The sequence below is a fragment of the Choristoneura fumiferana genome, chromosome 7 (assembly GCF_025370935.1).
Source record: "Choristoneura fumiferana chromosome 7, NRCan_CFum_1, whole genome shotgun sequence".
In the NCBI taxonomy this organism is placed as follows: Eukaryota; Metazoa; Arthropoda; class Insecta; order Lepidoptera; family Tortricidae; genus Choristoneura; species Choristoneura fumiferana.
The window spans coordinates 1,397,313-1,422,059 of record NC_133478.1 but is presented as its reverse complement, the minus strand read 5'-3'; the positions used below and the strand labels follow the sequence as shown (position 1 = coordinate 1,422,059).

General features: G+C 42.2%; 1 protein-coding gene across 1 annotated transcript in view; it reads right to left on the bottom strand.

The window, feature by feature from the left end:
* Nucleotides 1-1,265: 1,265 nt before the first annotated feature.
* Nucleotides 1,266-24,747, bottom strand: part of LOC141429478 (SLIT-ROBO Rho GTPase-activating protein 3-like) — a 74,955-nt gene continuing 51,473 nt past the window's right edge. Inside the window, 21 exon segments of the mRNA XM_074089788.1 lie at nucleotides 1,266-1,355; nucleotides 1,820-1,933; nucleotides 2,200-2,355; nucleotides 4,894-4,957; nucleotides 10,727-10,769; nucleotides 11,239-11,299; nucleotides 11,954-12,081; nucleotides 12,453-12,659; nucleotides 12,904-13,097; nucleotides 13,537-13,661; nucleotides 14,724-14,967; nucleotides 15,580-15,702; nucleotides 16,094-16,276; nucleotides 17,070-17,201; nucleotides 17,204-17,296; nucleotides 18,111-18,239; nucleotides 19,506-19,555; nucleotides 19,558-19,638; nucleotides 19,641-19,700; nucleotides 20,592-20,770; nucleotides 21,763-21,946. Of these exon segments, the coding sequence (XP_073945889.1) occupies nucleotides 1,351-1,355; nucleotides 1,820-1,933; nucleotides 2,200-2,355; nucleotides 4,894-4,957; nucleotides 10,727-10,769; nucleotides 11,239-11,299; nucleotides 11,954-12,081; nucleotides 12,453-12,659; nucleotides 12,904-13,097; nucleotides 13,537-13,661; nucleotides 14,724-14,967; nucleotides 15,580-15,702; nucleotides 16,094-16,276; nucleotides 17,070-17,201; nucleotides 17,204-17,296; nucleotides 18,111-18,239; nucleotides 19,506-19,555; nucleotides 19,558-19,638; nucleotides 19,641-19,700; nucleotides 20,592-20,770; nucleotides 21,763-21,946 (2,555 nt within the window). The 3' untranslated portion in view covers nucleotides 1,266-1,350.

Sequence of the window (24,747 nt, the reverse complement as noted above, 5' to 3'; positions counted from 1 at the left end):
AGCATGTCACAAAGTCAAAGTCAAAGTCAAAATATCTTTATTCAATTTAGGCTATAAGAAGCACTTATGAATGCACTGAAACCCTCATTGGTGGTTGAATTCATGTTCAAATATTTTTAACAGTATGACCATTTCAAACCTTCGAAAGAGTCAAGAGAGGAGCAATAGTCATCGAGTAAAACTAACCTAGACAATGAGTACATGGTTCATATGAGCACACAAAAATACATCCATCCATACAAATTTCGACAACAGATAATAAAGTTGTCTATACAATAATTATTAAAATAGCACTACATTTATCACTAGTATTGTGACGTCGTATAAGTCGAATTATTATGTCAATATAACCTAAAAAATAATTAAGATTAAAACACTGCTTATTCTACACGGGATCAGCAATCTTAGCAACCACGCTATGATAATCCCGCCCGCTATAAAACCATATCATATTACTAATCATAATGTCACGAAAGGTAGTTTTTAAGTTCAGTGACCCAGTATATAACAGCAGTAAGACATCGCAACATAAGATCGTTTTCGGACGCATAGATTCTAATCGATAGTCGACCGTTGTAGCCTAATTTTTACATGATTGCACCCTTTTGAAGCGGATTTACGTCGTTTTGTACTTAGAAAAGCTTTAAAAAATGAGCAAGGTATTGAGCACAAGACACTTTAAAATGTTGATGCTTTATTTTATTGTGCATTTGTCTAGAGCTGGATTTTAGAGACTAAAATGACAGATGAAATATTTTGATTGCCAATTTTTAGGTTTTAATGTTAGATGAGATACAGCTAGAAGTTGAAAAACATGCAAACTTTGACAGCAAATAGGTAGCCATGTCTAACTCAAACAAGTCTATCCTTGGCCTAATGCTGTATAATATATAATATATAGACATGCTGTACTCATAATATGTTTCAAATAAAATTAGGATTTGGATATGCTAACTTATAACACGCTGTCAATTTCAAATGTTGCTGTTATATGTTTAAAACTTTTGGACTTTGAGTTTTATATTGAGCGTACAGTCAACACGGGAATGTTAAGCCACATTTTACTCATCATAATTTGACAGTTAGCTTTTGACAGAGTGTTGACAGTGAGCAAGTTGTCAACAAATCGAATTTTGAGGTAATTTTAGCAGGTTCTCGAGATTTTGGCGGTTCGGCTTGTGTATGGAAATTAGGTGCAATGTTGGTAGTTATGTAGTTATGTGGTGTCCTCTGGCGGATGGGGCTTCGCGTGTTGGGGGTGCGGGGTGGGGCGACGGAGGAGCGCGGGTTTCGCCGCCAACGCGGGCTTCAGGGAACCTCCCGTCAATGTGAGGTCGGCGAACTTTGCTGCTACCCTGTAAGGTTAATACAATTATTCAGTACATGGGTCAATTAATTTTTTCTTGTTTGTTATACTATCCCGCTGTATAAAAACAACAGTGACAGAAAACTTTTTATCATACGACTCCAGCCTAAAAAATAAAGAGAGAGAGAGAGAGAGAGAGAGAGAGAGAGAGAGAGAGAGAGAGAGAGAGAGAGAGAGAGAGAACATATTTGATACACAGACAAATACATCAGGAGGAAAGAATAATAAAAAAACATCAAATAGTAAAAAAATGGCTGTTATAAATAAATAATTTTCTTTAACTTCCGTAAATAGATAGATAGGTGGATAAATAGATATATAGAAACTTTTGTCTTTATAACAAAAACCATGCCTTCATAACACGATCTTAATAAAAAGAAAAGAATAAATGTAACAAAAAGGATTAAATGAGGAAGCGGTTGAGAATGCCTAGAGTGTCAGCCTTTTGGTTACCTGGCGGTGTTCCTGGCGGGCACGGGGCTGCCCTCGGGCGCGGGCTCGGGCTCCGCGCGCATCTCCGCCGCCGGCTCGGCCTCCGCTGCCACCGCAGGCTCCGACGACGACGGCCTGCGAAAACAGACAACGGAATTATACTTTGAACATTATAACGTTTACTGAAAAGAAAGTACGTTATTTGAATTAGAAGCGAATAACTATATTTTCATAATAATAGTACAGTATTATGGCTAATTCAGGAGTTGTCAAATACCGTATTGAGGATGTTAAATATTATGCTTGTAACCTCTTTCCTGTACAAAAATAAAGAAACACAAACAAAGGGGAACTTATTCTTTTAGAGGATCTTTTAGGGTGCCTATACACAGTGTACTGACTTGCTGGTCCGCTTTTTGAGCGTGTCCTGGTTGTGAGCGAAGGTGTCAGCGGCGTCGCGCTCGGCGGCGGCGGCGGCGGCAGCTGCGGCGGCGGTGGAGGCCTGCGCGCGCGCCGGCAGGTCCAGCACCAGGTCCGGCGTCGCCTCCGCCAGACGCCTGCCACCATTCTACAACAGATTCATCATCATCATCATCCCAGCCTATATACGTCCACTGCTGGCTCAGGCCTCCTCTCAGAACAAGAGGGCTTGGGCCATAGTTCCCACGCGGGCCCAGTGCGGATTGGGAACTTCACACACACCATTGAATTGCTTCGCAGGTTTTGCAGGTTTCCTCACGATGTTTTCCTTCACCGCAAAGCTCGTGGTAAATTTCAAATGTAATTCCGCACATGAATTTCGAAAAACTCAGAGGTGCGAGCCGGGGTTTGAACCCACGACCCTCTGCTTGAGAGGCGATAGGTCAAACCACTAGGCGACCACGGCTTGTTTTGATTACGTACGTTACAACAGATTGCATACGTTTTAATGTTTATTTAGGCAAAAAACAGTACAATATAAAAAAACTTGTGAAAGTATACTTACTTTAATTAAACATTGACCAGCAAATATGCCACTATTAAATAATACAGCAGAGTAACACGTACAAAAAAAAATACCAATCAAACAATAATTAAGTTGAACAAAACTAACTAATCAAAACGTTACGTTAATGTTATGTTTAACGTTTTTATAGTATAACTAGCTTTCGCCCGCGGATTTACCCGCGTGGAATTCGGTTAACGCGCGCTGTTCCCTCGGGAACTGTGTATTTTTTTTTAAAGTAGCCCATATCACTCTCTGGCCCATAAACTATCTATGCCAAAAATAACGTCGATCCGTCGCTCCGTGTCGACATGAAAGACGGACAAACATACAAACACACACACTTATTATATCGCATTAATAATATTATTATGGATTCCAAAAATTATTTCATGGACGGGGATATTTGGAAATAATTCCGATCCGCATTAGCGATCCCTTCAAATAGCAAATCTACTGTGTTAAAAATAAAGTTGTGTTAAATACTTGTGATATAGATATCATTTAATCATATTGTAAATCTGTTTAAAACAATATATACCTCGTCGAGTTTCTTGCCGGATTCTTCTCAATAGAGGCTTTTCCGAACCGGTGGTAGTTTTTTTTTTGACATTCAGAACCTAAATTTAATAAAGATATTTTGACTTTGATTTTTGAGTATTGAATCTTAGTATTGAAACTTTGCTCACCCGCGAGCTTATGACAGCTACGTTTATGCAATGTGTGCATCTAATACAACGGTTGTGTTGCGCTAGAGATGAGCTCTGGTTGAGTTCGAAGCGCGTCAGTGTACTGCGGTGGTGGTGATAGATGGGTTTGTGTGATTTGTGTGTGTTCTTACAGTGTGGAGGTGGAGGAACTGCATGAACACATATCTTGCATAAACTTAGCTATCATAAGGTCGCGGGTGAGCAAATTAATAGAAATGTTGACACCATTAAAAAATAATTCGAAGACGCGACTCCAGTAAAAAAATGCTTTATTTTAGCCCTGAAAACCAGATTAATTTTCGATTAACTGCAAAATTAGATTTCTTGTTGCTTTAAAACAAATAAATAGTTAGTTGATTGAGTGTGCGAACAAGTGACGTCATAAGTTGCTACTTCCATTCAAACTGGGAGAATGAGGGCTATCGCGTATGAATTCGCCACTAGAGGCGCTAGTGTAGCGTGAGGTCTCCGAAATGTCAAATCTCATAGTTTTTGGGTGAGCTACGCGGGTTTATTTATAATTAGAATAATTTTGTGAATATTTTGCAATATCTGAAATTAATTATGGAAAATATGCGTTGCGGGGCAATGAATGTCTGTGTTTTGAGACAGTTTTGTCTTTCGGAAACCTTTGTCCTCCCTTTTTTCGAACAAAACGGCATGGCATGCTCGATATTTTTTATGGTACGGTTTTAAGTTGTATTAAATATGATTTTAATCTAAACTTTGTTTTCACGCCCGTAATAACAGACTTTGAAAGCCATACTTAAAAACCTCACGCAACAGTGCGCCATCTAGTGAGACAAAAAACGATAGCCCTCATTGTGTTTTGACAGCTCATAAAAAGTACGTCAATTGATTGGTGTCAACCAGAATCACTGAGTTGCATGTATTATATTAGTAATGATGAATGATGAAAGTATGAATCCTACTTCCTACTAATATTACAAATGTGAAAGTTTGTGAAGATGTTTGGATTTTTGTTACTCAATCACGTCTAAACCGCTGAACCGATTTAGATGAAATTCGGTATACAGATAGAGTCCCGCGGAAGGATATAAGAATTTTTTATCTCGGAAAATTGCAGATCCCGCGGGATAGCGATAAACGAATACTACGCGGACGGAGTCGCGGGCAACAGCTAGTCCATACTAATATTATAAATGCGAGTGTGTGTTTGTATGTTTGTCCGTCTTTCACGTCGAAACGAAGCGACGGATCGACGTGATTTTTGGCATAGAGATAGTTTATGGGCCAGAGAGTGACATAGGCTACTTTTTATCCCGGAAAAATGCACAGTTCCCGAGGAATCAGCTCGCGATTACCGAATTCCACGCGGGCGAAGCCGCGGGCAAAAGCTAGTAGTAAATAAAAGTATGTACGTCGGTTTTATAACTTACCGGCACTGCGCAGCGGAGGTGGAGCCGGCGGCGGCGGCGGGGCGGCGGGGGACGGCTCGCGGACCTGCGCGCACGCATCACAATCACCGTAATACTATAGGTAGTGCCACCAGAGTTGAGGTCACGCACACAAGAACATATGTTATTCATCATCATCATCATCATCATCATCATCCCAGCCTATATACGTCCCACTGCTGGCACAGGCCTCCTAAGAGGGCTTGGGCTATAGTTCCCACGCGGGCCCAGTGCGGATTGGGAACTTCACACGCACCATTGAATTGCTTCGCTGGTAGCTGGTGGTGGTGATGTTATTCATATGTTGTTATTATTGAAAGAGTGTGACGTCTCTCGATGAGAGCGGAGCATAGATGTCCCTAGTGCTGCTGCATAAGTAGCGTAGTAGAAATATTGGACACATATTGGATGGGTAAGTATTCTTTCGTTTATCAATCGAACAAGAAATATGACAAAAATGAAGTGATTGGTTTTTTGGAATCTTTTTGTATTTTTTATTTCAATTCCAAATTTTTACTTTTACGGTCATCCCGCAAAACCTAAATTGAAAATACAAACTGAAATATAGATGCACAGAAAAACCAGAAAAATAAGACCATCACTGGGAATCGAACCCAGGTCCTCGGTATTCCGTACCGCGTGCTATACCGCTACACCACTGATGGTCAACGGTACAGACACGAATTTCCCCTATGCACCTCATATCTCAGCTTGTTTGTTTCTTATGTTAGCCACTTAAGCAGTGACGCTAGCGACATCTATACCGTAGCCCTCATCGAGAAACTTTTTTCGGCACTCCATTGGAACTAACCGCTCGCCCGGACAAGAAAAAATGAAGTGTTTCTACTCGAAGTTCGGGAGTGAAGGCCCGTGACAATCAAATTTAGTGTATACCTAGTGCCAGTGCCATCCACGAAGACGCGTGATTTTGTCAAAATTAGACATTAATGACATTGTAATAAGAACCACGGCACGCGTCATCGTGAATGACTACCTATAAAAGTGTACGTAGTAGTTACGTTTGTGTAACTTTAAAAAAAAAGTCGGGTCCGATAATATGTGTGAAAATGATTGGTTTATCTTTAATCCATTTTACGCTCTTTGTAGTATTCTAACTGCTCTCGAATCTTCAAATCCCAAATGTGTTAATAACTGTGGCATCCGGTTTTCGAAATTTAGGAAATCGCCATCCCTATTCAGGGTATCGCTTATATGCAAAACCAAATTTAAAAAAGAAAATGACCTTAACTTTCAATTAGTGGCATTTTGAATTGAAAATGAAATTAATGTTAATTTTTCTATTTTTGTGCCCTAACTTTTGCATAAACATTATTTTTTCCTTCTAAATATAAACCAATTTTGAATTATATTTTCAGAACGAGTCGCCAAGAGTTTCATCCTACGGTTATGGAAAATCACTTTCGGTTACAGATAAAAAATAAATATTTATTGAAATGTACCATAATAAATAAAATACTACCACCACAACTACCCCACAGATACCATTAAAAAGCAAACGACACACACACACAGAAAGCGGATGCGAAGCGAAACACAAAATAAAACACATACATGCACATAAACGTTTATTCGATAAAGCAACTCTACAATAAATGTAAAATACCAAGCTTCAGTCTTAATGCAATAACAATAACAAATAGAACTTATGCAGTTATATAGTTCCATAGAGAAATTAACGAATAAAATACAAATTTTCAAATTTCGTGATCCGTATTCGTGACCAGTCACGTGACTAAACATTTAGGAGCTTTATCAATCATTGTTAACTTTATGTAACAGATACTCTTATGTAATGTCCGAATAAACAGAGACAGCGTCACATTAATCTGTCACATATAATTTATCAATGACAGGTGTAACGGTCTCTAAATGAAATATTGTTTAAATAACAGTCATAAAGTGGCGTTTAAAAAATTCAACCTGTACCTATGTATTATTTTTAATTAATCGGTTTGAGCTATTATGGTAAGGCAAGCTGATTTTATGATCGAAATTGATAGCCATTTTTATTTTATTTGACTGGATGGCAAACGAGCAAGTGGGTCTCCTGATGGTAAGAGATCACCACCGCCCATAAACATCTGCAACACCAGGGGTATTGCAGATGCGTTGCCAACCTAGAGGCCTAAGATGGGATACCTCAAGTGCCAGTTATTTCACCGGCTGTCTTACTCTCCACGCCGAAACACAACAGTGCAAGCACTGCTGCTTCATGGCAGGATTAGCGAGCAAGATGGTGGTAGCAATCCGAGCAGACCTTGCACAAGGTCCTACCACCTGCAAAATTGCTTGATAATGAAAAAAAACATTTATTTTGAAGAAATTTAATCATAATTAAGATCTAAAATTGCTTTGTTCGATGTAAGAAACGAAGGAAAAATGATTACAAGCAGAATAAACTAAATGGCATACTATGGTAATTCTATTGATGCAGTTAACTTTTTTTTTAATTCTTATTAAAATGGAAGCTTGAAAATGCCGATTTGGATTGTCAGTACTGTCTCTTTATTGGTCAGTTCCTCTATGGTCTTAATGCAATAAAATAACAAGTAAAACAGGTCACAACCCAACCAAAACCTCAATGAAGGTCGTCCACTGGGTATTACAAAGCTACGCTCGTTAGTCTAACTCTGTTTCACCATTCTGTTCCGTCACGCTATCTCAGTTTAATTGAACAAAATAAACAGAGATGACATCATAAATATCTGTCAGATACAGCTGGAATTTGACAGGGAGTTGTAAAACGGGCCTATTGCCGTAAAAGATTTCTTGCTGCTTTTTCGGGCAAGTAATATTTGTAATTGGGACTTGCCATTTAGCTAAAGGCGGAATTTTGACTAGATATAATTTAACATGTTTTGTTAACATTTATGTAAATCATAATTTATCTTTTTGGGAAGAATAGTCGTAATAGTCCCACTTACACAGTGTGTAGTTCTACTAAAATTTAGGAAATTTAGGACCTAAATAGAAGGTGACTGATAACCTTTTGGAGAAGACGTGTTTCGGTTGATGATGATGATAATAATGATTGACTAAAGCCTTTGTTTCTAATTGGGTTGAGACCTAGAAGCCACAGCACAGGACCGTGACGCATGAAGTTCTGCGAGTATGCCTGCTGATGACTACAGATCATCATCATCATCATAAAGCCTTTGACACCCAGTGAACGACGTATCATTTCGAAGATCCAATCAAATCATCGCTATTCCTTAGACAAATCGTTTTCTGTTTGCAATTGGTACTCAATTCATTCCACAAAGACATCTCAAAAAACAACGATATCATTTAACACAAATAGAAACATAATATGATTTATTATGATGTTAATTTGATGATTTTGCAATGATTTTTATGTTTTGTGACAATGAGCATGAAATTGAGTTAAGAGAAAGACGAATGATAATTTGTTTCAATTGGGTAAAACGCATATGTACGTCTGTTGCACCTTTTTTTCGTTTTATTGTATAAAAATTGTGAATTTAAAAACAACCATTGGGATGAAACAGTGAGGTACATACATTAACGTTTTTGTCCTGTTAGCCTTCAAAAACCAAATTATTTACAACACAACAAAAAACTACATATACATGCAGGCTAGCATCAAAAAGCGGAAGATATTTAATAAACATTACGCCTCTTAATATCTACGCATTGCACTCTAAGGATATGTTTATGCTATAGTGAGTACTTACTACAAACATATAAATTAATATTAAAACTAGTTTTGCTCAAAATCAAAAACTACAACGTGTATTTCTGTTATAACCGCAATTTTTATAAGAGTGGTCAGTAAAAAAAATACTATCGCTACTGATCACTACTCTGTTATTGTTCGAAACATCGCACTTGCTGACGTGACAGCTGTCACAGATCCGCTACTCTCTCGTATCAAATTATTGTACGCAATACATTGTTGCCCGAAATAAATTCAAAAATTAATTCCGAACTGGCAGTTTACTAAACTTAAAATTAATTGCAAAACGGTTTACAGCACCAAAACCAACGTCTGGTTACTTTTTGTGTTTGTGTAAAAAATACACGCTGTATATGCACCACAATACTAATTCATAAAATACCTAGCTATAAAAAAGCTTCTAAAGAGATCTGTATAAAAATATGCTAAATTAGTGTATTTTACATCTACACATCTTCCGCCATTGATACCGTTTCAAACCAATATAAACGAACACCACAAATGATACAACCAATAAACTAAATATTGTAACTTTAAGGGGCTGTTTCACCATCCATTGTTTAGTGTTAAGTGACGGTTAAATGTGATGCCGTCTCTATTTGTTTTGTTCGAATAGACGGAGACGGCATCACATTTAACCGTCACTTAACACTAAACAATGGATGGTGAAACAGCCCCTAAATGCGAAGCAAATCTCTAAATAATCGCATAGAGTAAATAACAAAAACATCATTACATAAGAGCAGGCTCTCGAGTCGTTTTGTTTTTAAATAAAACATACATTCGTTTAGACTTTGATATTTTATCATTGAACTTTGTATAACCTAATATATATGGCAAGTTACCTAGCTTCCATCGTTGATATTTCATTCGTGATTTAATAAAGACTATGGCTGGTCTAGACCTAAAAAGTGACACCTAGTCACCAATAAAGACACAGTCAAACTAAATAAAACCTTGAGTCAGTTCTCCGAGATTATAAAGTCTATGGTACTAATGTAAAACACTGGCTGCCCGTAGTGACATCATAGGTAAGTAATTTTACGTGAGACTAAGGCACTTGTCCCACCGCCGACGATGAGCGAGAAGCGAGTAGAGCGAGTAACTAGAAACGAGTGGGCGAGCAGCGAGAAGCGAGTGTAGTTTTGTCGCTCGGCTGTGTGCGAGTGTTCGAGTGCGACGGGCTATTACTCGCTCCACCGGACTCGCTCGTGCGGGGCGGCCGCCAAGCTGACATCGCTGAGCGAGTATCTATAGCTCAGCGAGTTTTATAGCTCTTGTCGCTGCGACAAAAGATGTAAGAGCGAGTTCTCGCCGACAGTGTGAACAACCAGCGATCAACTATTAATATATGTGTCTCTTTTACTCACACAGGATCTTATATCTTTTGTTCGTTTCTGAGCGAGAAAATAGTCGATAGCCAATCGCTTCCTCGCTGGCGGTGAGACAAGTGCCTATCGCGTGAAGTGTGTAATCCTACTAATATAAAAATGCGAAAGTTTGTGAATGAGTGAGTGTGTTTGTAACTCCTTCACGCTGAAACGGCTGAATAGCATAGGCTACTTTTTATTCCAATATTCCCACTGGATAGGGATAAAATCTCGCAATAACAACCGCTGGGCTTAGAGTAATGAAATTTGACATTGTTTTTAATGTAACGTCAATGAAAACCACGATTTAAATATCGGGAATTCCCACGGGAATTTAAAAAAATCCCTAAATTTTAATTCAGCTGCTGGATCTTATTGTTTACTAGTTTCTCAGTAATCGCTTGTAACTACAACCATGTTACTTATTCTGTGCTACAACGCACTGTACCCAGAGATGGTTAAAATTTATTCGTATGTCGAATAACGAATAAAAATAATCACATTATGAATGACTATTTTATTCGAATGAAAAATTTATCCGCGAATAATTTATGATATGTATAGATTATTAATTGCGGATAATTTAATATTTATTGTATAACCCTATGTTCGGTAGGCAGCAAGTGTTTGACATTACGATTAATTTAAGAAAATTATAAATAAAATTAAAAATAAAAGTCGAGATTTTATTTAGTTTGGGTGTTTAAACAGCAGTTTCGAGCGGTACCTGTGCGGCCGGCACCGACTGTCGTCGCGGCAAACTGTCCGATCTGAAGACAAATAACACTAATGAGACATTGAAGTAAAGATACGACAATCATTCTGCCGTGTCATGACAAAACACTGTATCTAAAAAAGTAGTAGATTGTACAACAAGAGCATAAAACGAGCCATTTTACCCGAGACAATCATATAGCCGTGGATAGACACGTCGAGGGGAAAATGGGTTTAATGCTCGACTTTTACACTGTTTTTCACTTAGATTACCTTTTATTTTTTATGTATTTTATATATAATTCAATTTTTTTTAATTTTATTGATTTATTTAAATTGATTGGTTGATGGTCCCTAGATATGTTTCATCAAAATCGGTTCAGCCGTTATTGAGATATTGAACTTTGAAGAGACGAAGTCAAGGGTTTTGCAACTTTTGTTGGTTATACGTAAATTTTTGTAACTTTGGCCGTGTCGATATCTTTGCACTTGACTGAAACAGTGCAGTGAAGGAAATATTCTCACCTCCTCTCTACGGAGTCTCTGTCTCGCCAGTCGCCATTTTCGCCCTCGTCGCTTATATCATCTGTAAATAAGATATCATATATATTAAATATAATGACCCGGATAACTCACGTCTTAAAACGAGTTAGCTCGACATGTTTCGAGCTAATCGTAGCCCTTCGTCTCCGGAGCAACGCGACTCAGCGGCTGCTGCAACACGCGCATTCAATAATTGAGCGCGTATTTAATATGAGTGAGTCTCACGGTAGTTTCATGTTCAAAATTGCAAATCTTTACGGAGAGATATCATATAGTTGTTATATTTTGACGACTGCATTAATACTGTATTTGACATCCTGAATGGGGTATGGATGATAATTTTAGAAACGCTTGAAACTTTTTTATCAGTAGGAATAACCTTTCTTATTAACCGAAAAAAATATCAGATTTTTAAGTAGCATCAATTAATTAAAAAAAATGAAAGAGTTTTCTTTACCGCCAAATTACGACAGTCCGGTCGGTTACGGGTTGTTCCATAGTCCAGAATAAAAAACATAAAAAAAGGATTTGTGTCTTTGACTCGATCGTTTTGACAGGTGACACTCTTTACCGGCTCGGATAATACCGACATGGAAATACCGACCCTGTTTTTAGTCTACACACCCAAAGAAGCTCATGTCAATTTCTATGGGCGTGAACTTGGTCAAACCATGCCCGATTACAAATACGAACGCACCGTCGTCGTCATTTTCGTCGTCGTCGTCGTACAAGGACAGGTCGTCGTTGACGTCGTGCTCTTCCGCCGCGTCCACGCGGTCGTCCCCGGCCACGCTGCCGCCTTCTTCTGTGTTCTCGTCTTCCTCACTGCAATAAACGGAAAGCAGTGATAAATCATACCCAACTAGCTGTCTGCAAGAAAACCCGTGGAAATTTTAAAAACAGCTGTGTAAAATGACATGATTCCAGCGGTTGAGATTTCGAGATTTTATCCTCATATCTCGTGGTAATGTAGGGATAAAAAGTAGCCTATGTGTTATTCCAGCTATCCAGCTATCTTCATACCAAATTTCATCAAAATCCATCAAACAGTTTTTGCGTGAAGGAGCAACAAACATCCATACATTCATCCATTCTCACAAACTTCACAGACGCAGTGTTGTAGCCGCACTGTTTTTGTGTTGTAGCCACACCGTTGTAGTGTTGTAGCCGCACTGCAATGTTGTAGCCACACTCACCTGGGTCGGACGTATCTGGCGTGCGGCGCCAGATCCTGTGGGAAGATGTCTGCGTGGTGTATGATGGTGCGCTTGACCAGTTCATTGACCAGGTTCTGGGCCGTGAGCTGCGCGCCGCCCTCGCCCCACGCCGCCAGTAGCGTGGGCCCCACACAGATGGCCAGGTTCCACGCGTCCATCATGTTATACTCGCTATATTCTGTCAAACTGGAACAAACAAGGATGTTACAAGTAGATTGGACATGAGGTATTTATGTAACTACCTAGTTGTAAAAAAACATGTAAAAGCATGCGTAAGTTGTATGTGTATGCAACGCTTTATAAGTAACTCAAAACGAGCCCGCGGCGTTTTTTTCTTTCAATGTTCGCTACGCTCACATCGTAACTCACGGCACTCGCCTTTTTTGGCTTATCATACAAGTATTGTAATAAAATGGCATTATGTACTGACTGCGCGAGGAAGGCCAGCAGGTACCGCAGCACGAGCACGGAGGCGGGCGGCAGCGCGGCCAGCAGGTCGCGCATGCGCCGAACGAACTCCGCGTCGCTCGGCAGCGCGGCCACGCGCAGCAGCCGCTCTTGGAGCTGCGGCGGCAGCAGCGGCGGCCGCAGCTCGCGGAGATAAAGCTTGAGGAGACCGCACACCTACAAAATCAATACTCATTTGAGCAACAAACAAGCAAAGCAGTTTTTTTTGCGAGTGTCTATTTTGGATCCTGAATAAGCGAAGAGTTCTATAATTGAATTACGAGCGTAGCGAGTGATTCAAGGTTAGAATTCTGAGTTATAGCTGACGAGGTTTGCACGGAACGGGTGGACGCCGATTGAAAAATAGTATGTATGAGTAGCTAGATAAATAGTCAGCGCTGCTCATGCAAGATCCGAACTTGAAAAGATCTTCAGCAATCTGATAACTATATAACGAAACACATTTCATTCATCAGACCGGTGATGATCTTTTCAAGTTCGGATCTCCTAGAGCTATTGATCAATAGACGTATGTATAGAGAGGGGGCCCAGTCTGGTCTAGAGCGCACCCCAGAATGTTGGGCTGGAGACGCCAATAAGCGTGGCTGAGACTTACGGAGTTGATGTCGGAGGCGTCCCGCACGTGCGCCAGGGGGTCCTCGCCCCGCTCGAAGGCGGCGCGCAGAGCTTGCATCTCCACCTGGGACCCTGACACGCGGAAGATGCCTTGGTGCCGCAGACCTGGCAAGTGAAAAAGAAAGGTGAGTCTTCATCAGGGATTCCATTTGTAGCATTCGAACATGGCGGATGTAGACAATATCTAATTTTGCTATTTCTGTTTCTTTGGCTAGTTGAAGTATAATTTTGATAGTGTTTTATGCGGCGATTAACCTTAACAGTGAACAGTGATCACAAAATTCTATATTGCTATTGTGTCTGGCATTTTTAAATGCGCAAGTTGTCTCCGCGTGGTTTCTGGAATTTTACTATCAAGTTGCAAAAACTACAATCACCGTACAACGTCCCTCTCAAAGAGAGTTTACTTTGACACTGGCGAAATTGTCCTATTAATTAGGACAGAAAAGCCATATCTTAAAAGAGAAGAAGAGTCTTCATCGTCATCATCTCAGTCGTAGGACTATTTTGTATAAGTTTTATAAATTAAAACTACACAATGCCGGTTATCTAATAGAGAAACAATTATTAAGCTACCTTTATTAATAAAAAAGTTATAAAGTTTGAAATTCAAGATTATACAGAGAAAGACATACTGGCATGTGACGTCACACGCCAGTACCGCCTTACTTGCTGCATACAGAAAAGCGTTTGATAAAGAGACAGATAGATTACAAGAGACATAGAGAGTATATAGATTTTTCAAAAAATCACTATAAATCCAATTCTCAACCGATTTAAATTTTCTCTTCGCAAAATACTATATTTTCATAATAATATTAGGACAACATCGGACAGCGGTGAAGGAAAACATCGTGAGGAAACCTGCACAAACTGCGAAGCAATTCAATGGTGTGTGTGAAGTTCCCAATCCGCACTGGGCCCGCGTGGGAACTATGGCCCAAGCCCTCTTGTTCTGAGAGGAGGCCTGTGCCCAGCAGTGGACGTATATAGGCTGGGATGATGATGATGATTAGGACATGGCAAAATCAGGAGTTGTCAAATACCGTATTGCGGGTAACCGGTGGATGCAAGTGGCGAGTTGTCATTCAGCAGTGGGCGTCTTCTGGTTGATGATGGTGATGAGTGATGATGGTGATGCAGTCACATGCAGCCACAACAACATACCGTATGTAGATATGACGCGCACGCAGGACGTCAGCACGCGCGGCAGGTCGGCCCTCGCGGCCACCAGGTGCTGTCCCAGCGGCGCCGCGAACTGTCCCCGGCGCAGGCGCGCGGCGGCGCGGCGCGGCGGCGACGGCGGCGACGCGGGCGGCGCCAGCGCCAGGCCCAGCCGCGCGCGCATGGCTGCCGCCTTACTCTCGAGCCGGGCCAGCCGCCCCGCGCTGGCTACGTACGAACGGAACTTCTGCGGATAGAAAAGTCATTTTGTGCAGCAGCTGTTTAAAAAGGCGAGTGGCGTGAGTTACGATGTGAGCGTAGAAAAAGTAAACTAATAACTTTAACACTATTAAAATGAAGCGTTAGTACAAGCTTTAGTTCAACTTGCCCTGTTTATAATAATAAGAATAATAAATTTATTTATTTGTTAATTTATTTATTTGGGCTTGCGAGCTCAATTTAACACACTTCCAGTAGTCCGCTCGACTTGAAATTTGATAAACTTAAGTAAATTATCACCAGGAGTCCAGGACAATACAGTAATCTGATAGTGACATCCTGGCATTCCAGCCATTGCACAGGACGGAGCTCTTCAACGGTTATTGGCACTTAATTACTTGAAATTTGGTATTCAAATGTAGATTGGGTGACAACACAAGTACAATCAACAAAAAGTACAGTCAGCAAAAAAAAATTGTAATAAAAATATAATTTTTACCAAAAAAGTATTGTTCTATATAAAACCCATATAAATTAAGTACGCGACTGTCTGATCCGAAAGGGCAAAAACATATTAAAAAACGGCTGCAATATAGTTTTAACATTACAATACAAATGCTGTTATGTGGAATAGACTAACCGCCAAGTAATAGTCCTCCTGTTCCTTCCGCGGCCCCTCGGGGTCGTCCGCGACCGGCGTCGCGGGCGCCGCGTTGACGCCGAACAGCTTCGACGTGTCCCACTGCGCAGGACTGCCTTCCATCTTGAAAAAACACATCAAAAACTTAAAAAATGCTAAAGGCTTGAGAAGAAAGAAAGTCACGAAGGGGGTAGAGACAAATATGAAGTAGGCAGCTAATAGTAAGTAGATTTTTCCCCGAAAAATCTGTCTCACACGCTATTGGCGCTCGCAACCTCTTTGCGCGGGGCACTGCAAGCACAAGCCTCGCCTGCCTCACCCTCACCTGCCTCAAGAGCCTCAAGAGCCTCACCAGCCTCGCCTGCCTCAAGAGCCTCAAGAGCCTCACCAGCCTCGCCTGCCTCAAGAGCCTCACCAGCCTCAAGAGCCTCAAGAGCCTCGCCTGCCTCAAGAGCCTCAAGAGCCTCGCCTGCCTCAAGAGCCTCACCAGCCTCGCCTGCCTCAAGAGCCTCACCTGCCTCACGAGCTCGGCCTCCGCTGCGTCGAGCGTCTTGGCGCTCTCGCGGCACTCGGCCCTTAGCGCGCGCGCCCCCCCCTCCAGCTGCTGCAGCCGCTGCGCCAGCTCTGCCGCCACGGCCGCCGCCGCTGCGTCCTCTTCCTCCGCCGCGCCGTTCACTAGTTCACGCATCTCCTGATCCTGGGGACAGCGGACAGTTTAAGGACTTGGGCTTACAGGAGTTAATAGTCTCTACACTCTTGGCGGAATGATCGAGGTCGTTGGTTGAGGATTAGTAGATACTCATCAGGTCACTATAGTTCAAATCCACTTTGAGGTCCCGATGGAGGTCGTCATTCCTAATATACCAGGGTGCGTTAACAATATCCCTGAGCACTTTATTTTGGAATCGTTGTATAATTAGTATGTTACTGTGTTTGGTGCAGCCCCATAGCTGTATACCATACGACCATGCCGGCACTAGGACTTGTTTGTACAGCAATAGCTTATTGTGTAACGATAGAGTATCTTGTTTTTTTTACGTGAGCTTTCCAGCGTAGCTTCGTATCTAATGTCATACCGAGGTATTTAGCTGTGTTTGCATGTGGTACTTGTTGTTGATTTATGTATTACTTAGGTTTATATGATAAAATTATGTTAGTGAAATCAATATGTTTTTGTCTAATTATATACTTTATCTACTGCTGCTTGGACATTTCTCACTGCTTCTTCGTGATTGTGACCTGTCGCGTCGATAGATGTGGAGATAACTGTTGAGGGAGAAAAGTCCTCGAGTGGCGACCAAACTGACGCGAAGCGTTGGTAGGCCTCCCACCAGGTGGACTGACGACATCGTGAGAGACGCGGGAAACCGGTGGATGCAAATGGCGAGTTGTCGTCGTTATTCGTGGCGTTCTAGGAGGCCTTTGTCCGCATTGGACGTCTTCCGGCTGACGATAACGAGTATGATAATCAAACGTGGGGAGACCCTCACCTGTTGGTCTGGCGGCGTGCCCTGATAGGGCAGCGGTCTTGGCAGCGCGAAGACCGGCGCGTGCGCGTCGAGCGCGCGCTGGCGGTCCCTGAGCGCGTCGAGCGCGGAGGCAGCGCCGCGCAGGGCCCCGGCCCCGCCGCCGCCAGCGCCGTGGCGCGCGCCGCCTCCGCCTCCGCCGCCGTGCGCACGCAGCGCCCCACCACCGCCTCGAATCCTACCTCCATGCACTGACAAACAAAAATACATACAGTCGAACATAGAACCGCGTTTTTCGAAGTCGGTTAGAAACGTCAGAGCCCAGCCTCCGCGGGACGCGATGGTGGCTGCCCTAGCACCAAAGTTGATACAGGACATAAAAAAATACATACATACTTCTATCGTCCAGTTCTTAATTGTATTGCCCAGTTCAAAGGGATATTAGTATCAAAATATTTTGCCATGCGTAGTACTAACCTACAAATTCGGTCACCGTATCTAAACACTTTTTTTCTGTTTGAACAAGACTTCCCTCTCTGCTTGTTTTTGTTTGAATTTGCTTACCATGGTTAAAATAATATGTGGCACACGGCACACCACTTTTGATTGTTGCGCCCATGTTTCAGCAATAAATTTCCAAAAAACTCTATTTTAACACACGAAGGTATACTAAACTCAACAAGTCACAGAATAGATAATAGTACAAGCTCAACTGCCTGTTTTCTTATATTCTTTGGTTTGTTTACTTACTTAGTAGATTAGTTCTTGGATTCTTAGAGGTAATAGTCACTAATTTGAAAAAAATCTAAAATCAATATGTCAACAAAATTGAACCTTCACATATGTTCTTAAAGTTCACTCAGAAAAATTATCTATTTGGAGGTACGAGTTTTTTTTAAAGTAGTGACGATATTTTTGTTGTAGATAATAACTGGTAGTTATCCCGCTGACAGATTACCGACCAAGAAGATCATCTACATACATGCCGTGTTTTTCAACCTCTAACACTGACAGAATCATCAGAAATCTTATGCCATCTTTAATAAAAGCCACGAATAAACTCACGAGCATAATGTCCGCGATGTCGTCGAGATAGTATCGCTGTAGCGTGGCGTTCGCCGCCTCCAAGCTTAGCACGTAGTCTGCGCGTGCGCGCAGAGCCCGCGCGCGGGACTCGCTGTGGCGGCCGCGACGCTGCAACACGACCGATGTTGTTACAACAGAGGCGTACGCTTCAACTAGTTATGCTAATGTCGTTTGGAACTCGAAACAAAAGATCGGTTTTCTTTTTCTTTCTCATATGAATCTTCGGGAAAACGAAGAAAACCTTCAGTTTATTCAGTTGGAAGCGGCTTGTATCCACCGTGAACCTGCAGCCTACTACGAAACTCGAAGTTCGTGCCGTGCGGTCCCTCTGACACTTATACTATTTAATACGAGAGCGAGAGGGACCGCACGACACGAACTTCTAGTTTCGTAGCCCTGCTGGTCATCTATTCATGTCGTTGGTGGTCATTACTGGACATCCCACGCTACGCTTGCCAATCCACGGTCTCCATTCGAGAACTTTTCGGCCCCAACAGCCAACAGATGCTGCAGAAGAACAGATGTTCTTCGTGCTATATGGCCTGTCCATTGCCACTTCAACGAGCCTTTGAATGTGGTCACAACTTCGAAGTAATTTTAGCGTGATTGAATCTCGAGAAATATTAGTTATGAGGCACTTGACTGCTAATTTGGAAATTAAAATCACCGACATAGGTCGAAGAATATGCAAGCTGAAGTGGCAATGGTTGGGCTATTTTGCTTGAAGAACAGATAAACGTGGGGGAGAAAAAGTCCTCGAGTGGCGACCATGAACCGGAAGACAAAATGTTAGCAGGCCTCCCACTAGGTGGACTGAAGACGTCGTAAGAGGTACGGGCAACCGGGGATTGCAAGTGGTGAGTTGTCGTTCATTGTGGAGTTCTAAGGGGCAAAGCTCAGATACCGGTTTAAATTTCCAAACCGTTATCATGTACTTGGCGCAAAACCTTTTCATTTTGGTTTCGTTCGCGAAACCGTTATTTTTAAAACCGGTTTTAAAGGGAACATTTCCATAATGTTCTTGTCAGATTAACCGGTTTAGAACAATAAAAACCGGTTTATTCGGCGCAGGATAAACGTCGCCGCCCGCCGCCGGCCGGCCAGCTGTCACTCGTCGAATAAACCGGTTTATTTAGGTTATAGTTAAGTTCTTAAAACGTTCGCGTTCTTATGAAAGTTCGGAGTTAAACCGAAATAAACTGGTATTTATTGCTATTTTATAAAACGGTTCAGAGTCTTGCTATTTTCAGCGTGCAGTCTTCCCGGCTGATAATGATAATGAAGATGACTTAGGAGCCTGAAACAGCAATAACCCTCCTTCGGGCAAAATTGATCGGCTTATGGTGTCCAACAGTACCTGCGTTCCCTCCTTACCTTCTCCAGCTCCTTATCAATAGCCTTCAGTTTCTTGGGTCGTGGCGGGTCGCGGCGGCGAGGCGCGTGCGCTGGTCGTGCGCGTGACGCAGCTTAGCGGCGGCGGCGCGCCACTCCGCCGCCGCCGCGGCGCAGCCTTACCCGCCGCCGCCGCCTCCGCCAAAGCGGCGCCTACTTCCTCGTGACGCTCGACCACTGGAAAAAGAAGAGCGCTGTCAGAGTTACGTGTAAGGGGTCCTGCAGTATTAGTATGGTAATAAAGAATAGCGAGAATCAACAAGGATAGGTAGTACCTACGGTTTAGCAAGGATAAATAAGGATTAGCAAGGATTAATATAGATAGTAGGGTTTTGTAAGGATCAGCAAGGATTAGCAAGTACTAGGATGGATTAGTAAGGATGAAAAGAATTAGCATGGATTAGGATTACCACGAATTAGTAAGGATAAAAAGAATTAGCAAGAATTATCAATCCAACGGCCATCTAGTCTCCGTGCATTAAGGCCTGTCCATTGGCACTGGAACGAGCTACTTGTCTTGGTAACATAACAGTAGTTATTGTACGAGCTGGACAATGCTCGACCGATTTTGTACGACCTGATAATTCAATCACATGTCACTTGGATCACGGGTCGAGCTTTATCACCCTGTACCGATAATGTTCAAGGTGCTATTGGACAACCTGATTTTGTACGACCTAATAATCGGAGCACACTTTGACAGAAAGCATTCGCATGATTGATCATGTTTTCGTGTACACGAATATAATAAATATAGTAGAAAATAAATTAATTTGGTTCTGGCGCTTCGCCGGCCGCTGCGCGGCACGCTCGCTACGCTCGCTCGGCTCGCGCATTGTGGTCACAATTGAACCTAACACAACCTAACACAAATCTATGTCATTCGATCGATTGGATTCCGATTATAACGACGTACAATAACAGGTCGAGCATTAACAGGCGAGCAAAAATTTGGACACCCCTAATAATGCACGACCTAATATTGTACGACTTGATAATTATAATCCAAAATGAGTTCGTATCAGGAGCAGTATAGGGTCGAGCATTACTGGTCCCCACACAACACACCTATGTCCCGGCACTTCCTGTGCAAGCGCAGAGCATCGTCCGCGGCCCGCTGCAGCCGCGCGGCGAGCTGTCCCCCGTAGAGCGCGGCGAGCGCCGCGTGGTCTTTGGACAGCGCGCGCGTGCCGTCCAGCGCCGCCTGCCAGCACGCGTACGCGCCTGTCAGAGACCATTGCTCGCGTCTGGAAACAGGTCTTGTTGATTACATTTTCGGGTTAGAGCGGATGTTTAGGAACATCGATCCGAGAAGAGGGGAGAAACTAAATGAGACTATACCTACTGTACGTTGAATTTGTTTGACCGCCTGAGACCTATGGCCTATGGGTGACCAGCTTTATTATTTTGGACATTATTTCAACATTTTTAAAATTCATTATTCAATTAACAATCTGTGCATTTGGCCGTTAATCTTAAGTGTTAATTTGTTATTTATAAAGCACAAGAGAACTCACGAGGATAAGACAAACGGAGCAGTATGTCGAGCGCGCATGAACAGTCCTCTTCATCGGCCTGATATAGCTATAACCTGTCAGTCTACCCACAAACTTACTTGTGCCTCTGTTCTTTATGTTTCTGGTGCATCGCTCGAGCCAGCTTATCAAGCGCACGCGAGTTGTCAGCCGCGAGCTCGGCGCGACAGTATTCAACAGCTCGACTATCAGTCTACTGACCAACTTACTTGATTCTCTGCTTCTTTGGACGCTTGAAAGGAGAAATTGACTAAGCGACAATTTTTTAAGATACCTAATGGGTTATATACATGTTCGGAATCAGTAAATTTTTCTCTGTCGTTTGAGCTATGTCTCAAAATATTCACAAAAATGTCTCTTAGTCAATTTTTCCTTTCAACCGTCGTTTATGCTTTTGGTACGCTGCTCGGGCTAGCTTGTCAGCAAACGCGAGAAGTCTTCTTTTTCCTCGGTCAGCAGTACCTCGTCGACCACTCGTCTATCAGTCTACTGACCGACTTACTTGTGCTTCTGGTGCGCCAGCACGAGTAGCTTGTCAAGCGCGCGCGAATAGTCTTCCTTCCTATTGCTCGGCCCGACAGTAATAGGCAGTTTGCCTGTCGGTCTACTGACCAACTTACTTGTGTCTCTGTTCCTTATGCTCCAAGTGACCTGCTCAGGCCAGCTTGTTAGCGCGCGTTTCGTCTGTCAGTGTACTAACTTACTTGTGCCTCTGCTCCTTGTGCTTCTGGTGGGCTGCTCGGGCCAGCTTATCAAGCGCTCGCGAGTAGTCCGCTTCGAGCTCGGCGCGGCGGCGGCAGTAGTCGTGCAACTCGCCGGCCACCCCCGCGGCCGCCTCCGCGCGTGCTTCTAGTATGCGAGTCTGTTCTGTCAACTGCACGCGGATGTCTGAGGACAAGAGTTGAACATTAAGAGAAGTTCCCCTGCCGGCCGCGCGGCCGCGTTATTATTCGTTTGGGATTATGGCGTTATGGCTTCATTGCGGCGCTCGCAGCTTGTGAAACGCTCGCAGCTGTCCCCCCCCCCATGCCTTCCGCAACGACGTCCGTAATTTATATCGAGATAGCTGTAGGCTTTTCGAGATTTGGGCGGTTGAATTTTATTATAAGTGAAGCGTTCATATCGGTGCATGAAAGTATGCCTGGGAGCTGAATTCCGAAGGAAGAGAGTTCGAACTTGTATTTTAATGGCGTGCAGCGCCAGTGCTGCCTATCCTGCTGTGTGGGTGACGCGTTACTACATACAGGCGAAAATTAGCTGCTGCCAACCCCAAAATTGACCCACTGCACGCCAAAGTATTTATCCTTCTGTGAGAAAATTCGATAGCGCGATGTAAAACGTAACAGATAAATTAAAGGTATGACGATAATTTAAGACCATGGGAAGGACATAGGATAGTTTTTTTTTCCCGAAAATTGCATAGTCTCCGCGGGATAACGATAACCGAATTTTTCTAAAACGGCGTCGCAGATAGCTATAATTGTCTATAATAAAGTTATGGTGATTATTACGGTAGAAAAAGTTAAAGCAAAGTAAATTGTTACAGTAGGTCATAACTTCAATCCAAAACTGGGAAATAACAATGTAGGTAACAAAATAAGGTAAAGTTATGTGTTTTATTACACGCAAACGAGTCCGGGAGAAAAGGCGAAGTCCGCCCTCAGGGAAATTCCGCGCAATCTTGAAACTTGAAATGTCAACAATTAGTCGAGGTAACTGAATCGCGTGGCAGGGTGGGACCTTATCATAATCTCAGATCAAATAAAAAATAAAGATGGAGGGCGGTCAAACGCCCGGTGAGGCCGGTTTTATAAACATAATATGTATGCGTAGGCCGGTGTTGCCATAATAATTCTTAGTACCCCGATACTACAAAAATATCGTTACCATTGAATAACGTTTTAATAGCGTTTTAATTATTTTCACACTTTGATACCTTTACTATAATAAAAAACGTTAATAAACTTTTACAAGAACCAAATAACTACGTTGCGTGTCACTTTCTCACGCTTTAAGCCGTGTTAAAAGATTATATTACATAGGCGTCTTTTACCCAATACCTAATAGGGTAACTACAATATTATAATGGCAACACTAGTGTTGACGTTTTATGTTAAGTAATATGGTTTTGGTGTAGTTTGGTCGCAAGTGTGTGCGTGCCACTGTGTTAGCACACGGATTGGTGTAGTTTGACCGGCCTCACTTCGTTGTTCGCAGCGCCCTATCTTTAGTTTTTATTTGATCTGAGATCATAATCAATTTCGCTATTAGTTCTTTGGCAAATGTATGGAATGTCAATTTGACATCAGTAACAAAAACGTTCCACCCAGCATTGGACCGGCACCCAAAGCGCATGTGAAAATGGCTCTCGAAAATGGGGAAAATTGTATCTTACGTGCCCACTGCAGCAGGCCCTATACCACGAAGTGCAAAACTTGAACTTCGTATGTTGCCGTCTCGCTGACATCTGTGTTTGGGTCATAGGATTACCATCCTACCAAATTTCACCTGATTTGGTCCAGTACATTCGGAGCTAATTGGCTGTGACAGACAGACGGACGCACGAGTGATCCTATAAGGGTTCCGTTTTTATTGTAGGGAACCCTAAAAATCTAAATAATGGCTGCAGGTTTGAATGATCTGCATTCTGCTTTCCACGGCTTGTAAATATACCCCAACGAAATAAACTACTAACTTTGTTCACACTATAAACCCAGTTATAGTAAACAAACAACAAACGCACCAGTCCGGTAATTACTATAGGTTCATCGGCCCCGTTCCCACAGACTCAATAACAACGCCCTCGACCAAAACGATCGAGATTGAAATTGACGCATAATTCGATGACAAATGCTTCGTTCATTGCAATTTTTCGTTTCCGCGCTAATTTCGTACTGGCAATACATCCGTTTTACTCAAGCTTCTCATACTTCAGTAACATCAGTCATAATCAAGCATCGTAAAATCGATTCAAATGACGTATGACAATGAGGGCTATCGTTTTTTGTCTCACTAGATGGCGCACTGTTGCGTGAGGTTTTTAAGTGTGGCTTTCAGAGTGTTATTACGGGCGTTAAAACAAAGTTTAGATTAAAATCATGTTTAAAACACCTTAAAACCGTACCATAAAAATATCCAGCAACCACAGTGTTGCTAAGGTCCGTTTTGTTCGGTAAAAAAGGGAGGGCAAAAGTTTCCGAAAGACAAAACTGTCTCAAAACACAGACATTCATTGCCCCGTAACGCATAATTCCATAATTAATTTCAGGTTATGCAAAATATGCACAAAAAAAAACTTATTATAAATAAACCCGCGTAGCTCACCCAAAAACTATGAGATTTGACATTTCGGAGACCTCACGCTACACTAGCGCCTCTAGCGGCGAATTCATTCGCGATAGCCCTCATTATGTCAAACTTAATTCACTACACTGGTCATAATTACAGTGTAGTGAATAATGTTTTGCTCGGTTACGCATCATCGTTTGTTGTCGGAAACGTTCGTAATATCTTTCTTCCTCAATTAGGTAGTTTCAGTAAACTTCAGTAAGCTAGTTGAGACAGCACGATTAATACGAACATTTCTGACAAAATACGATGGCAAACATCACGACGTAGGTCATAGAGGTAGTAATTTTTTTAAGTTTTTGTTTTCACATTTTGTTGCAACATTTGATGAATAAAATAAT